This window comes from Kryptolebias marmoratus, linkage group LG9, assembly GCF_001649575.2.
Source record: "Kryptolebias marmoratus isolate JLee-2015 linkage group LG9, ASM164957v2, whole genome shotgun sequence".
NCBI classification, from domain to species: domain Eukaryota; kingdom Metazoa; phylum Chordata; class Actinopteri; order Cyprinodontiformes; family Rivulidae; genus Kryptolebias; species Kryptolebias marmoratus.
In genome coordinates this window covers 26,127,707-26,143,830 of record NC_051438.1, presented here as the reverse complement: position 1 = coordinate 26,143,830, position 16,124 = coordinate 26,127,707, and the positions used below count along the sequence as shown (strand labels likewise).

At 38.8% G+C, this 16,124-nt stretch overlaps 2 protein-coding genes across 11 annotated transcripts in view; one reads left to right on the top strand and one right to left on the bottom strand.

The window, feature by feature from the left end:
- rapgef2 (Rap guanine nucleotide exchange factor (GEF) 2) overlaps positions 1-8,610 on the bottom strand; it is a 95,457-nt gene extending 86,847 nt beyond the window's left edge. For all 10 annotated transcript variants that reach the window (XR_005233562.1, XM_037977319.1, XM_017417459.2 and 7 more), the window contains exon 1: positions 7,900-8,610. Coding sequence is in view for 9 of the 10 variants with exons in the window: in XM_037977319.1 (XP_037833247.1) it covers positions 7,900-7,968 (69 nt within the window). In the remaining variant the exon portion in view is untranslated. The remainder of the gene's footprint in view (positions 1-7,899) is intronic.
- Positions 8,611-9,630: 1,020 nt separating this feature from the next.
- On the top strand, positions 9,631-13,662 carry LOC108236650 (uncharacterized protein C4orf45). Its single transcript, XM_017417441.3, has 4 exons — positions 9,631-9,742; positions 10,342-10,571; positions 11,256-11,314; positions 13,525-13,662. Exons 1-4 carry the CDS (start codon positions 9,682-9,684, stop codon positions 13,580-13,582), a joined length of 408 nt encoding a protein of 135 aa, XP_017272930.1. The 5' UTR covers positions 9,631-9,681; the 3' UTR covers positions 13,583-13,662.
- The last annotated feature ends 2,462 nt before the right edge of the window (positions 13,663-16,124 follow it).

The window sequence follows — 16,124 nt, the reverse complement described above, 5'->3', positions numbered from 1 at the left end:
GCCAATAAACTTGTGGAGACACGATTCTGTGTCTTTGGTTTGAGCTCATATTTTAGTGTACTACAGCCCAGGCTGTTGCACCGAATCTCAAAAAAATATTTCACTTTCAGAATAAGCTGCAGCATTTTTCTGTGAGTGTTTACTTACGGAGAACATACCCAAATTACTCAATCACTAACAAGCAAACACCACTAAAAGAGGATTGTACAGGAATTAACCCTTCAAAAGGCTAATGTGCCATTATGTAACCTCATTTTTGATCCTTGGTCTTTGTCACATCAAGGCTGCATAATGCACAAGGAGATCTGAAAACTAATTATGGCAAGAATGATTAATGAGAAGGTCTTGCTCTCAGCAGGATTGGTTTAAGTGTGAAGGAAATAAAAGGCCATATGGGAAAACATTTGGCGGTGGATGACTATTTGAGGTCAAACAAGGCAAATGTCAATTAGCCTGGTGAAGGTCTGAGGCGCCGATGAGCTAATGCCATTTAATAAATACAACTTGGTACAAGAACACATTCCACAAAGTCACCAGAGTGAAATGGATGTATGCTGGGCTGCTAATGTTACATCACTGCAGTAAATGTTTTTCCACAAACTTCTCCTGAAGGAAAGATCCTAAGATTTCTGTACAAAAACAAACTTTCGGGTTCAAGTCTCTGAGCAGGCGTCCTGAGCATCTCAAACTGACATCCAAGTAAGATGCACTCAGAACCATTGGAAAGATAATTGAAGCTACAGTTGAGATAATTACGTTTCTTCTTCCCCACAGGAGGAAGAGGCAAGAAACTGTCAAACATTTGGGCAAGAATCAGATTAGGTTGAAGCCTTAAAAATGAATGGACATTTTCCCCAATGGATAATGGAGCCTGTGGAGCTGGAAACGTGACCTGCCACAGTTCAGACAAACCCTCAGGGACCAATTACAAAGATAAGGTTTCAACGAGACAGATATGGTGCAACAATTTGCTCCACTGCACGCAGGAAGTGGAACAACAGCATTCTTAATCACTGATTTATAAATGAGGATAAATGAGGGAAACGTCCATACACAGCTCTGCATGTTCCAGGAGGCAGAGCTCAACGGCTGCTGCAGTTTTCCCTTCTCACAGCAGCATCCATTAGCACAGACAGCTGTTTTAGCTTGTGCTATTGTAGTAATGAATCACTTCTTATAGCTCAGACGAGAAGGTTAAACCTGCCTACCACTAACTCTGATTTAATAAACCACAGTGTGACACGCCACAGTGTGACCAGGACATTCAATATTAGCTTAGATTTCTAGAAAACAACATCCAATCATTTATATACGTAGTTTCTAGTGTCACAGCGTTGTGGAAAAGAAAACAAAAATCATCTGGTGAAAGGAGATGACGTTCTTTGTTTTACTTTTCTTTCTATTTCATTTCTTATACTAAAAATGTGTCCAAAATAAAAAATTTTAAAGCATTAAAATGCCTAACTCATTAGGTTCATTAGTTTGCCAAATAAGGTGCACCAGATAAAACTGAACAAACTTTAAGATTATTTCGGTTCTATCCCAAATATTAGGAACAGAAAAATGAACTCAATGCAGCCTCTGCATACATCTCTCAGTAAATTGATTTCTAGAAGAATCTCTATTCTATAACTTTGCTTTTATGCAATCCAACCTGAACCCTTGCTTTAATTTTAACCTCCTCGTGAAAGAGCACACGCCAATAACTGTCATTGTTTCAAAAACCGTAAACAAGTATTAGCTGCACACTGGGCCTTAGAGATCTATAATCACACAAATTAATCAGCTCTCCATCTGATCCATGTCACGTCTGAGCAGTTCTCCACAAGGCAGGATTACACCGTGGATTATACAACAGAGTGAAGCCATGCTGTCTGGGACTGAGGCTAAATAACAAATTCACCCAAAGCACTTTGGAGGTTGTTGACAACAATGCAATACAACTGTTATAGATAAAACCTATAACAGAATGTGACCTTCAACTTTGTAACATTTTAGTACCACAACACAAAACTGTTTATATGTTGTTCTTTGTTAGACAAAAAAATAGAAATTATCAAGCAAACATTCAAAATCTGTTTACTCGACATTTTATTTAATGTACAGGTCACCTGTCTTGAATGTTGGAACTTTATAAATATGACTATGGTACAACGGATAGCAAATAATTTATTATCAGTCATGTAAATATTCTAGATGAGGAATGAGTTCCTCTGTGAGCCAACTGGGACTTGGGTTAAGTTATGTAAAGATCGTGGTCACTCAGTGGCATGAGTTTTATGGCATTTTGCTGTGAAAGCCAAAGGAATTTATGGAGCCGACGCTCCAGATATGCTGTGCTCTGCTTTAAAACAAACAAGGAAATGTTATCATAGGAAACTAAAACATGCATTTTGTTATATTATGTGTGACTCCGTTGAATGTAGTGACCCTGAAGCCAACATCCAAGCTTATCTGAGAAGATAAAAAGAGCAGGAACACCACGACCACAGGACGATCATTGAGGAATCCAATCAAACACGGCACTTAGCACGGCAGCTGCGCTTCAGGCAAATGCATGCAATCTGTGATTTTCTGCAAAGTAATTGAAAACGAAAGGTGCAACCCAGCTGATCAAAGCAACCACAGCATGAATCACATAACCTGGAGAAAGCCTTTTTGTATGAGCGCGTTCTGGAGCAGAACATGAAAGCAGCAGCAGTAAAGCAGCTCAGAAGACAGCATGGGTGGAAACTAGACTCTGTGTTACATTAACTTTCTCTGACCCTCTATTGTTGTATAAGAAACAATATTTTAGCTGAAGGAAATCAGAGACATTCTTTTGCAACATAAACACTTTTCTCCACATGTACCTCCTGAGAAAATATCTCCTTTAAACACTTTTCTCTTGGTATTAAAACTGGGTCAAGCTGCTGGCTTGAATTTTAACACTGCTGCACACTTCATTACTTCACAAAACATTACAAAAAGAATAAGATAAATTGTTTTAAATACATATATAAGTAAAAAAAAACTGTTTATTGTAATGCACAATACTTGCATCAAAATGTAGGATTGGTCCCATCATTTTGCTCTGTTACAAGCATCTAATTTATAAATTTAAATTTAGCAGAACAGAATCTTCCTGTCAGGCCTGTTTTTCCATCACAACACGTGAAAATGAAAGAAATTTGCTGCTTTAACAGAAATGCTTGCTTACGCTGTGTCCTCGGTGGATAAAGATGCAGTACAGTCATTAATCACTTCTTAGCCAGATACTTTCTCTCAAAATTTACTCAGCTGGAAAAAACTATGATCCAAAATATCACTATCTAAAACTAAAGTAAACCCAGCCAAGTTTAAAGTGAAATCTAGATAAAAATCAACTGTCTCATACGATTCTGCCAGCTAACCTGAGACATTCACAAGGCATTTAAAACATCAAGTAAGCGCATACTTCAGGCATACTGTGTGTAACCATTACAGTATAAATACACCACGGTTACCCGACGCTACTTGTGCTCCACTCGATTTAAATGATGCCTCATTGGATGAGAGCAGCGATGTGTTTAACTTAAATCTCAGTGGTCTTTGTAATGAAACAGTCTATCATTTATTAGATTTAGAGACTAACTGGTGCAAAGGGCTTCACAAACATTCTGCTGTTCCAGTGGGATAAAAACTTCTGGACTGCAGATGTTTCCTGGCCTAAAGTCAAACATAATGATAGACCTTTTACTGACCAATAAATAATAATAAAAAAACAATCATTAATGGCGCATTTTTGGCAGTAAGCGCCTGCATATTTGATTCGAGATAAAACCATTTATCAGCTGCTCCCTGAGGAATAAACCCACTGCCCAGTAAGTAGTGCTACTGCTTTACAACTCCAAGAAAAAAAAAAAACATTCATCGACAATTCAACACAAGTCAACATGAGCCGGTGAGAAACTGTGCTCGTCTTTTGGCCCACCGGTCCCGTGTTTGTTTCTATTTGTCTTTCTGAACAACATCTCTGTATTTAAGGTGGAGGGACACATCACTGAGACTCTGCAATCTTTACTTTTATCACAAAAACAAGACGTGACATTGCTTTAATTCTGTAGGGTTAACACTGCAGTGCGCATCGAAAGGCCTCTAATCCGCAAATATAAAAGGCGGATTAGAGTTTAAATAATTAGCAAACCTTTTGCTAGAAAAGCTTACATGTGCATTTCTTTCTTTTCTTTTTAAAAGGTTTTTAACAAACTGTGCTCTACTTTTTGAGCCAGGAAGGTTCTTGAACAGATCTTCATGTGATTACAGCGCCCTTACAAAAAAATAGGAAATGCATCACAAAACAACAAGCAGCATCAAAAAAACAGAAGCATTGCTCTGAGGTGAAAGGGTTTAAGACAGTCTTCCTGCTCGAGTTCTAAAGACATCCTGACGCTCTTCCTCTTCCTGACTGCAGCAACCAGGATGTTGAGCAGCACGATGACTTTGTCAATCCTTTTGCAACTTTTTGGAAATGCTTCCTTCTTGCAGAGGTTGACTGGCAGCTAAAAGTTAGATAACCAGGACAGATATATATACTTGACCTCTAATGCTGTGGATTAGTATTGTCAGTATATTGTATTTTGATAACTTTAAAAAATTTGTTGCAAAGATCAATGGCACATTATTTGCAGCACTTATAAATGAAGAAATACCAATGTGAACATTATTTGTTTAGTTTCAAAACCGGCAGATCTGTGCTAAAAATCAGTTACATCTCAGTTTAATCTAGAAGTTTATAATGTTTGTGTGTTATTTGGCTTATTTATTTAAACAATAAGAGGCCAGTTTGCCATCTACTTTTTTTTTTTCTTTTTGCACATATTTCTATTATGCAACACACATCTTTGAACGTGACTCACTTTAAAATGTTGTTTTGTTTTTGCACAATTCTATTCACTTTAGTAAAGGACGGCTGCTCATGACTTATAGCCATTCTACTTTTATCAACTTGAAAGATCTCTGCAGGTCTGACCTCCTGCCTTGGTCCGAAATATTTGGAAATAATGTAAAGTAGACGATTTGTTGTTTGTGGCCTTTAGCTTTGCCACTTGGCTGAACAAGAGAAGCAACATCTGCCCCGGGTCCAACTATTCGCTGGAAATAAAACAAGAGACGCAGCAGCAGACATCAACTGTCCATCCTGCTGACCCAAACTTCTTCCTTGTTCCTCTGACACTAATCAAACACACTTTAAACACAAATCTTTATTAAAATAAACCTATAATTCAAGTGGCATTTGTCCACTGTCTTTAAAGTGCAGCAGTGCTTTGCTAATATTTCTCGTCCTCCTCTTTTTGTTCTCTTCAGTCTGCAGTGTTTGTTTGCAGATAGAAAAAAAAAATAAAATCCTAAAACTGAAACTGACGAACCCAGTGAGAACACAACCTGTCAAGCGGTCAGTTATTTAACCGGCCATGTGACGGTACTGTAAGGCAGAGGGTCAAGCCTTGCTGTGGCGAGTCTTGAGAGATAAAGACAGATCCCTGAGTCCGTTAGCTAATCCTGACAGAGACGTCCTGCCAACACCATTAGAATAAACCCGTCTGAGAAGCCACGGTCCCTCAGCACATGAATAGCACACAGAGAGGGTAAAAATACAGACTGGGTACGAATACGGTCATAGAGTCACATGATTTACAAAACTATGAATATTACAGCTGAAAATTTGGCTTCCTGTAGAATAATCACAGCCTTTCATAGCTTTTCTTCCTCTGAAAAAAGACGAAATGCAAAATGACACGTCTTAATTTACCTTAGTGTTCTTTTTTTCATACTTTTACAAGTGTTCAGTACAAGAGATGGTCTGATACCATATCCCAAAAGGTTATAATAACAGTTATTTATTTGTTCAATCTTCCAGAAGGTCATATATTATTTAAGTGTTTTTCCTCTGAAAATTGTCCAGCTGAGAAATCTGAACAGCTCGATTCCACCTCACATCTTTTTAGCAGGTTAGGAACGCCTCAGAACAGATAAATCTTTAACGATGTGCTGTCAGAACCAAATCGGTCTGTTTTTGACCGTCAGGATCACAAACAGCTGATTTCGACAAAGAAAAACCCCTCCGTGTTGTTCAGGAATTAATCAATGCAGCAGACAATAAAAGCTATGCCCTTTATCATTCCACAGGCACATTAAACGCAAATATAAATAATTTATCAGTGACAACATTCTTACCTAACCACATCATAAAATACTAATGCTACAGACACATGCCAGATCCCCCCCAAACACACACACACACACACACACACACACACACATCACCATGCTGGGCATCTGTCACCCTCACAAATTATAGCCTGCATAAAGCTGCAAAGACCATGAGCCGAAAGGCACTTAACAAGCCACCAATGACAACATAACTGTCAGAAGGGCAAAGCCTTCGCATCTAACTGCAGCTCGCAGGTTTTAGCGGCGCTCTTTTGTTCACCGTGAGCAAGGCCGCTTGTGCCGAAGCAACATCCAATTTGCAGCCGCTTTTAAAAGAAAGGATGTCAACTTTACAGCCAAACTGGATCCATATCTGGCCTTACCGAAGGCTGCAAAGCAGAATCGGACATAGAGTATACGAAGTGTGGCTCACAGGACTTTTAAAGTTCAGGAGCAACGAAAGTGGGACTACAAAGGTTTGAGCAGAGAAATAAAGTGCAGGAAACAGCATTCAGCTTCAGAAATCAACAACAAAGCATGCCTTTGTTTCTTTTCCCTCCTATGAGATGAACCTGTCCAAAGTGTTCGACTGAAACACAGCTGGATGTAAAGCCCATCTGATGAAGCTGAGTAAAGTCCTGCATTAAACGAAGGAGAAATAAGTGTTTTAATTAGGATAACCGCTTTGTTTAAACCAGCTTCAGTAGGTGCATTTAGTTCAACTCATTTTCTTCTTTAATAGGCATTTCTTCAGTAATATATGAAATATAAGGGTTCGAAGTAGTCTGTAAGCTCTGCTTGTGTGAAACCTTGATGCTCTAACACCCAGGTCTGCAACAAAAGAGATATTTTCATATAATTGTTTTAAAATAAATTAGGCACTTGTGGATTTGTGTGTCAGAAAGTTGCACAACCAAAACGAAGAAGAGATGAACAAACAACGAGCTCAACGGTAAAACTGATGGCTGACTTTTCCAACACATTGAGCCACATTCAGCTGATTCTGGTTCTGGGACACTTCGGGACCCAGCATTCCTTAAAGTAATGCATATCATGCGCCACCGTTCAGGGCCATAGTTTTAAAAGACATCACCTCATAAGAAATGACTGACAGGCTAAAAAACAAAACGCACAGCCTCATGCAGGAAGTCAAGCTCAGACTGTGTGCTGTGAATGACTCTCAGCTACTACCACACCACATTTCAGCACAATATCTGTAACACTGACTGGATCTTTGACTCTTTTGCATCTGCTAACACTTGCACAATATAGAGCTCTGTCTGTGTGATGGGGATCAGGCTCAGCTACTACCACACACACACACTGATAAGTCTTCTAGTTTCTGAGCTCAAACAGGGACGACCTACTTGTGTTACTCGTGTCTACCTGCTGCAGAAGTTTCACGCACGCGCTGCAAAAAAAACAAAAAACAAAACGCACGGACAGGTAAACTGATGGGTTCGTAAATAAAAGCAGCTCTGGCTCGTGTTGTTCTGAGTCACAGGAGGCTCCTGCTCCGTGAATTAGCCTCGGTTATCCGGGCAGATAAGCTGCTTACCGGGAGGTTTCCGTGCGTTAACGGGACGCCACGCACGGAAACACGGTTTAAACCGCCCCGGATCGGGCGCGCTCCGCGTCCACAGCGTCGCAACGTTGCGAAAGGCTGGAAATGAGCACTTGTGGGTGTTGTTTCATGAGCAGCAGAGTGTAATAAACCTGTCCCCTGACCTGTTGCGTCCTCTCAGCCGGATTCATCATCACAGCCTGCCGAAAGCGGTTATCCACATAAGACGCCATTGTTTCTCAGAGACGGGCGTCTGGAAGCTGCTCAGGTCCTTATCCCTTAAAAAAAGGCTTGTAGAAATCCAGGGCCGGGTTTATTTTCAAAATACAGCCCCCTCCTCCTCCTATTGTCCTTCTCGGCTCTTCTCCGGAGCTTGCGGATGAAGCTGGGAGTGCCCGGCGGAGCCAGGCCACGACTGGAGCCAGACAGCCGACCAGTCCCTCCTCGGAGCGTCCCTGTCGTCCAGCCCCGAACCCCCGGCTCCCAAACCAAAAAAAACAGCACCCGGCGCGAAGGAGCGAAAGACAAGGGGGAGGAAAAACTTGTCTCAAAAGCGTGGCTCGGACAGTGTCGTTGAGTTGTTTTCCTAGCCGTGAAAAACAAACGTGTCTTCAAACAAGCCAGCGTTGAGTGAAGCCGTTCCTTGTCTCCTCAGCATTCTGGCTAGCGACGGGAAGAAATTCCATAAAGGGTCCGGTAAACAAAACAAAGTGAGCTAACGGCTAAACGGGCTATCCCGTCAGCAGCAACCTGGCGTCCATTTTGAAAGAGTTTCCCTCTTAGGGTCACTTAAAAAACTCCTCATATTAACGTTTTCATGGGGCTAAAAGTGAGCATTGGCTGGCCGCCGCGGCTGGGTTCTGTTGTATGCCACCACCATGGTGACTGACACTGTCATCAAGCCCGGACGGGCGAACGACGGCACTTCCTGTGAGGCTTTTCAAAATAAAACTAAAACCCGTTAATGGAACTACGATTTTAACTCGAACACGTGAAATCAGGACCTTTTTCCCCCTAAAATATTACTTCAAATTATCATTAGGTATTAATGAAGACTCATTTGTCAAAACACCATGACATATTTTGCAGATTTACACAGCTTTACATTAAAAAGACTAGCAAAATAATTGTTTTCTACACTGCGCTCCAACACAGTATAACACTCTTATGAAATGTTTTATGTTTTTTCAAACAAGTAGCAAGATAGGGGTTTTCAATAACCTGCTGTTTTGTCCATATTCTACAATAGTCTGTCCTGAAATTTTATTTTGAAGGTCAGACAGTTGCACTTCCTGTGAGCCTGTTGTTTTATATATTTGACTTGACTGAAATGTAGTCACAAGAGGAGGCTCCTAATGGGCGAGTCCATTTCACAAAGAACGGAATTAGGGCTATAATGTGGCAAAAGTGGTACTTTGGTTCCACCAAGTGACGTGGCAGGGAATTACACATGCAAATATTAAAAAAATGATGTAAAACAACTTACTGTACTTACAGTTTTGCCTTATCATAACATAAAAATGGCATACAAAGTATTGTTGTAGGTAAGCTAAAAACTATTGTTAGGTAAAGCTTAAAAAATGCTTTTTAATATAGATTAGTATGCATGTAAAATACACATTTTTAATGCTATTTTTGACTAAAATGGTAATCAAATAATTTCAGATCTATCTATCTATCTATCTATCTATCTATCTATCTATCTATCTATCTATCTATCTATCTATCTATCTATCTATCTATCTATCTATCTATCTGAAGAGCTGAAGCATGCTCTGTTTATAGACTGTAACCTGGCCTGAAGCAGTGGCACCATGACAACAGGTAGCTGTAACCCAGCCAGTCGTGACTCTTTGGACAGAACAGTCAGCTGTTGTTTCACCATCAGGGCCCATTATAAACCCGCCTCTAACCTGCAATGATCCAGGTATAACTAAGTAAAAATAATGCAAAACAGTCACGCAACTTCAGAGAAGCCGCAGTGTGGACAGAGGATGATTTTTACAGGTAGGTACGGTTGGTACAGTCTTCTTTACCTGTGTGTGCTTCTGATACATGTTTAAATATACAACATGTCAATCTGTTTGCATTGTACTGTATCACAGCTCAAGATGTACTGGAAAAATACACTACACGCTGATTGTCTATATTTGTTTTACTGCTTGTCTTGGTTCCACATTTACAATCCCTTTTTTATTGATTTGTTTTACTTGTGTTCAATAAGTGATCTAATAACATCAACTGAACACCAAACCCTGTCAGCTGATGGTCTACCATCATTTTTATCCTTTTTGTAACTGTGCTTAAAGAATTGAAGGTGTGAATAAAAATGTTTTACAAAGAAACAACTGAACAACATTATTTAGTAGAATTTGAGTACATTCAAAGTTGTGGCATTTGTACTGCAGATAAGCTGTGGAATGTATGATAAGGTAAAAAAAACCAACTCACGCTTGTTCAGCTGAACATAACTAAGCATCAGTCAGGTGTAACAAATCACTTTACACGTCTAATACAACAGATTTCTTTCATATTTTAAATTAGTTGTAAACTCCAACTTGTATTTAAACAATTTGGGTTTATTTTAACCTCCTGCCTCTGTGTAGGTCCAGATGGAATCAGAGACTACAGACCCAGATCAAATTATTTCCCCCTGTATGTTGGTGTGGGGGCCACTTCTCCCGAGGCCACGACCGATCTGAGTTATTTGTGGCGGGCGGCACCTCACAGCCGCCCCCCCCTGCCCAGGCGGAGATACGTGGGTGAGGTGGGCTGGGGGTGGCAGCACAACCAGCTGTTGAACCGTGATGTGCTGCTCAACAATATGCAAATCAAGGTAAAAAAAATAAATAAATAAATAAAAAAGCTTAACCTTGAGCAGCAGCTGCTAATGAGTTTGCTGAGGCATCAGTTGTAACATGATGTAGAAAACAAAAAAACAGAGAAAACAGATGCAGCTGATGCAATATGAGGTAGTTTTGTCAATGCTGAACTAAACAGTTGTTGCACAATGCTGACATGAATTATTTATTTACTCAGGATCACATTTTTTTAGGTTTTAGGTTCTAATATGTTATGCATTGCTAACATTTGGCATTAAACTATATTTTTATAATATAATTAAGTGCACACTAAAAATTGCTGGGTTAGAAACAACCCAATCTGTAGATTGGGTTATCAGTTTGACCCCAAACTAATTTGGGGATTAGAGCTACTAATAGCTACTAAGTTAAAAAGAAAAAAACAAATTTTGGGTTAACTTAATCAGATTGGTGCTAACTTGCTAGCTTTTAGGAAATCAAACTCAATATTTAGAGCAAAGTAAAGTAATTCATAAAGCCAACTAGGCTCATCTCCAAACCAAGCACTGGGTCAAAGTTTCTGACCAATATTTGGTCAAACCAACCCAAGCTGTGACTCAGCAGCTGAGTTATCAAAGTAACCCAGCAGATTTTGATATGTATAAACTGCATGCATATATACAAATCTTTAATGAATATTTTCTTTTGTTTTCCAATAGAAAACAGAGTTACGGGTGGCCCTGGAAGACAGAGTCACTCAGAAGTTTCAGAGTCAACAGTAAGACCATTAGAACCTGTTGTTTGGAGACCCTTTATATCCTTTTCTTTGGATCAAATTCCCCTACCTCCTGTGTGTGTTTTGTGTCAAATAAATAAGTGAAAGCGTCTCAGGTTTTGACAGCGTTGAGCAGCAGTATTGTAAGGGTCTTCATCCATAATGCAACACTTCCACTTTGGCAAGCTGTGGAGAAGAAATCTGCCAGAATGACCCGAACACACACACACAGCTGATACCAACAGGCTACTGCCCCGAGGAAACACTGTCCAAGACTCATCTGATACTTTCACATTTTGCATTGCAACATTTCCACAATAAAACACCATAGCATCCATTTACTGTATTTCACACATATATTTATATGTCTTTTAGCACATGTGACTGTGCAGTTTATTTTCCATGTATCAAAAAGGTTTAACGTATGTCCTATGGTACTAGCGGTAAAAATTTTGCGCTGCACGTTACGAGTAAGATCAAAATCCATTTAGAGAAGATCCAAGGAAAGAGACGGCTTTATTAAAAGTTACACCATTTATTTTCTTGGTCCAGATGTAGACCATCAAAGTTGTTCCTTTGAGACACATTACATTGATTTTTTTCTTCTTTCAAAATTTGTTCCTACTTTGAATGTTTACCCATTCATCATTTTATAACAGTTACGTTATGGCCTGAAAAATTGCACAATTTCTTTCATTAGGCTGTAAACCTTTCCTGCCTTCACAAAGACACACATTAATCTTTGTCTTCGGCTTGGATTTTAGCTGAATAGATAGTGTTTCTATTAAGAAAAAAGAAGCAAGAAAACAGAAAACAAACAGAAAAATGCATTCTGGCTCTAATGGAGTGAAACAATGTGACACATCATTACCAGTCAAGAAAACAAGGAAAAAAACTAAATACGGTGATGGGCTACACAGAGCTAATCAAACAAACATGCAGATTATTATTATTCAAGGTGTATAAGCTGAAAGAAATACATTTCCAGTGTGGAAAGAAACCTTTATGAGCATTTCACTTTGTTTTCATTTGTTGAAACAGTTCGTTGTTGGTTCTATGCTGCCTCACAATTATCCCCAAAACCAAACTTAACCATACAGTAACATGGAAAATGTTAATGTTAAACAAACAAAATCACATTTCAAACCCACAGATGGCTTCTTAAAAATGTAGACATCAAATTTGTTTCTGCACACTGAGTTTTTAAAATAAAGAATAAAACATGAACAAAATGCTGATGTTCTAAACAATATCCTGAAATCCATTATTAAAAAGACAACAGATCACACAACATTAACCCACTCCTAAAGAACATGTACAAAACTGATGTGGGGGAATTTAATAAGTCTAAAATCAGCTAAACAGTAGCTAAATGGTCAAATGAGCAAACTTTAGCTAAAAGTAAAAGCTAAAAGGAGCTTAAATAGCCAAAGATAGAACTTTTATCCTGAAGTACATTTCAGAGAACAAAGTTTTTAAAAAAAACTGAAGAGATCTTTTTTTACAAAACATTTTCTCTACAGAAAAAACATAGTTCCAAATACTAGAAGTCATAGCACACTATTCTGATAGACCCCATAGGATTTGATATATGAATACGTCAAACTGCATAAAAATAAAAAATAAAAAACATACAAAATAAACTATAAACAGAAGAACATTAATGTGACTGCTGAGTCAGCATTCACACTAATATGAACAGCCAATGAGAGCCAGATGATGTCTTTAAAGGACAAAATCCTAAAATAAAATTAAGCCAAGGATCGACATTATAATGCCAACAGGTCAGAAATATTGAGATTGGTCTGAAATTGAAGTAAGAACACCGTCATCATGTGCATATAAGGGTGAAAACTTTCTGAAATCTTACTGAAATCTTACCTTCAGCCTCCAGGACTTCTACATATTTTATTCAGCTGACGTTCTTTTGGTACACATCATTAATCATGACAACACGGGATATTTGAAATAGAAAAGAATGTGTTTATTTAAGCCAGCACAAGAACAAACGCAAACTCATTAACTATAAAGTAACAAATGCATGACTTGGAATAAAAAGTGATCCTTTTTAGCATAAAAAGCACATTAATCCAGTAGAAATAACACACCCTGTAGGTAAACACTAAAGCTGTGTCACTTGATCCTTGCCTGATGTCTCTCTCCCTCTGTGTTTTTCTGCAGACTCTAATAAATTCATATTTGTTTTCTTTCAGAAAGAACACGATCGATGACTCACAAGAAGTCAGCAGCAAGTTTCGGGAAAATAATTAGCGCTAACAGCAGATGGCATTCTGCCACCCACCGTGACCGTAGGACCTGACTTTTAATGAGATGTGTCGAGTTTGATGAAACATCTTTTAATCAGAGCGAACGGGTGACTTTTCAGCACTTTTTTTTTCTCCCTCTCACCCTTCACTGTGAATAATTCCCCACAAAAATGGAGCGCTTATCAATCATATCAAGTGCACTCAGGTCATTTTCCTGAAAAAGCTCTACCCACCTGGTGAAAGTTCATGGAAAGTTTTTCACTGTACTTTGTTTGACATTATTATAGTTCAGACATCTCGATTGGTGGTGCATATATTTGACAATATGTCCTAAGCAATCATTAGGTATCAGTCAAAACTTTGACAGGAGGGACGGCATGTCAAATTTGACACAAATTCCTAAATATTTCCTCCAAAAATAGCCTTTATTTCCAGAATGGTATTGCGTGTCAGAGATGTCTTGCCCTTTTCTCTACGATCACAAAACTGTAACTTCCTTCACCTTCCTCGCTCCAGATTGAAGTCCATGGGAGATCGGGCTTTTGCTGTCGCTGCCCCCCGGCTCTGGAACTCTCTCCCAGATTATTTGAGAGCTCCCCAACCATTGATTGATTTTAAAAGAGGCTTGAAGACTTTTTTATTTAAGCAAGCCTATTCTGCTTCTACATGTTTTTTATGATGTTGTTTTTATCTCTGATTTTTTATCTTTGATTTTAATTTGCACTGTGTAGCACTTTGAGATTTTTGTTAATGAAAAGTGCGGTATAAATTGGATTTATTATTATTATTATTATTATTTTCACTCTTCTGGGACACACACTTAGATTCTCATTTGAGAAGCACCTGCTAATCCATCCCCATGGCCAAAAAGCAATCATACCTCCTTATGTCTGGTGTAGATAACTGTACCGACTGTTTGCCATGAGAGAAACCATCAGTTCCCACATAATGAGCCAAACAGACACTGATTTATTGGGGTCAGCTGCAATTTGTTGGTAACACCACCGATTCAACCGGCTGGCCTTATTCTGACACCCACCTGAGGGCATGTTGTTGCAGAAATTTTAGAGCCAAACATTGTGTATTTCTGAGAGAGCATCATGTTGCCCCCACTACCCCATTATTCTGTAGAGCAGACATATCTGGCTTGGGGATTTTGCATTTGTTTCCCTATTCTGTCCTCTCACCCCCTAGCAGGTTGAGACAAAATGATGCTCGTTATTATTATTTTTTTCTTTAACTATGTTTGTACCCGTTCTATTGTTTCCATTTGTCTGTACAATAATCAAAATATCTCATGAAGCAGTGCATAGTTTCATTTTAATGAAACTCCCAGAAAAAAACCCATTATATTAACATTACAACTGACTAACTTTTAGAGTCAACCTCATTCAAGATGGCTGCTGCAGGTAACTGGCCACAGCAAACACACAAAAAAGCTACAACACAGCTATTTTTAAATAAATATTGAGCTAAAGTTTTGTGTGGTAGTACCTGAGAGTCACCCCTAACATATACTCTGAGTGCTAACTCATCCCACAAGATCTGTTTTAAAAGCTTTCCCATTAACTATTAGACTCTGCAAGTCTGTTAGCAAAATAATTCACGAACCATTCATTCAAGTTCGTGGGAAAAGGGGGTGCTGAGGGTGCTACACCACCCACCTGGTAATTGACAGAGGAAAGGCATGCCCACAACGGTTTGAAAAATGTTGAATAAAAGAAATTGAAACAGATTTTTATTTGTGCTTCATATGCTTAAATTCCAATATTATTTTTGATATTATTGATTTTTGTAAATTGTTTATACATTTAAACCGGCACACACCTGCTCTCAGGACCCCTATTATCTTTTGGTACAGGCTCTGATAAGCCTATGGCGATGGCTATGTAATATAGAGTAAATAGCTATACAGTCAGGTAATAATTTACAGATATATGAAGTTTAAACAGGAGTGTCAATGATTTATACAGATGCAAAATACAGTGAGATGGCAGTGTAGTTGGTTCAGTCCAGGGGGGTTAGTGTGTGTGTGTGTGTGAGGGGATGGAGGGTGGGGGTTGGTTAGAGTGTGTGTGTGTGTGTGTGTGTGTGTGTGTGTGTGAAGAGGGTGGGGCAGATTTCAGCAGGGAGACATGGGGAAAAAGCTGCTCCTGAACCTGGTAGTCTCCTGTAGCGCCTCCCAGAGGGCATTCCTAAACCTTTAATTAGGCCTAATTTTCTTTTCAACATTTTTCTTTTCAGATTTAAGTCAAACTTCACAAAAAGTAGCATATAAATGTTACTTTAATTTAATTTATTTTATGTGTTTTGTTGCAGTGCTTTGTAAAATGGCATATTGATGTATGATTTGTTGCGCTCCTAATGTTGCTTTGTGAAAACTGTTGTCTGTTTTGCGAACTTTATTGTGCTGATTTATTTGTAATTCTTTGGATCTATTAAAGTGAAAATATATAGTGTTTGTGGGAAACTACTTACTTTGACTGACAGTTTTGTTTATTTTAAAGTTGTGTTTTGAGACTTCAAAATAAAGCAAGAATCTCGTC

Excerpts from the sequence above, each read along its gene's own strand:
- LOC108236650 (XM_017417441.3), top strand. The coding sequence starts at position 9,682 with ATGCAAAACAGTCACGCAACTTCAGAGAAGCCGCAGTGTGGACAGAGG. Across the intron at positions 10,572-11,255 it reads TCAACAATATGCAAATCAAG|AAAACAGAGTTACGGGTGGC; the intron begins GTAAAAAAAATA and ends GTTTTCCAATAG. Across the intron at positions 11,315-13,524 it reads CAGAAGTTTCAGAGTCAACA|AAAGAACACGATCGATGACT; the intron begins GTAAGACCATTA and ends GTTTTCTTTCAG.